The sequence below is a fragment of the Penaeus monodon genome, chromosome 20 (genome assembly GCF_015228065.2).
Source record: "Penaeus monodon isolate SGIC_2016 chromosome 20, NSTDA_Pmon_1, whole genome shotgun sequence".
In the NCBI taxonomy this organism is placed as follows: domain Eukaryota; kingdom Metazoa; phylum Arthropoda; class Malacostraca; order Decapoda; family Penaeidae; genus Penaeus; species Penaeus monodon.
The window spans coordinates 35,916,630-35,917,266 of record NC_051405.1 but is presented as its reverse complement, the minus strand read 5'-3'; the positions used below and the strand labels follow the sequence as shown (position 1 = coordinate 35,917,266).

Here is a 637-nt window from a genome sequence, read left to right as displayed (position 1 = left end):
AGGTAGACAATACCCTAAAACTCCTACTCCTCAAGACCTTCTCCAGCCGTTAACTCCCGCTTCCGTCCCCAACCGCAGAGGCCTCCGGAGACTACCGCTTCGAGCTCACCTACGAACTGCCCAACCAGCTCCTCCGCCGCCGACGCAAGCGCAGTCTGGTGGACGAAAGAGTCTCTGTTTACGCTCTGCTCGGCGACTCGCTCTCCAAGTAAGGCAAATGCAGGCCGGTTGGGTTTTATTTTCATTTTATATTTTAGGGTTAAGTGATTGTTTGGTTGTGTTTTGTTTTGGTTAAATGGTTCTCGGTGTTTCATTTTGGATGATTATCTGTGCTTTATTTTGGATAATTGCTTATCTATGTGATTTATTTTGGTTAATTGATGATTTTTTGTTTAATTTGGTTAACTGATTATCTTTTGTTTTATTATGGTTTACTGATTATCTGTTTGTTTGTGTTTTATTTCTTTGGTTTGATTATTTGCGTATGTGTGTGTATGTTACTTTTATTTCTTTTGGGTTTTGTAAGTCTGATTGTTGTTTTTTCTTAAGTATATTCATGATAGTATTTTATTTTCTTTAACTAATTTCCATTCCCTCTTAGTTTGTTCGTCCGTGTATTAATGTATTTCAGGTGTGA

General features: G+C 38.3%; 1 protein-coding gene across 1 annotated transcript in view; it reads left to right on the top strand.

Annotated features, from left to right (window-relative positions):
* LOC119586069 overlaps window positions 1-637 on the top strand; it is a 3,709-nt gene that overhangs the window by 882 nt on the left and 2,190 nt on the right. The window contains exon 2 of the mRNA XM_037934769.1: window positions 79-208. Coding sequence (XP_037790697.1) covers window positions 79-208 — 130 coding nt within the window. The remainder of the gene's footprint in view (window positions 1-78; window positions 209-637) is intronic.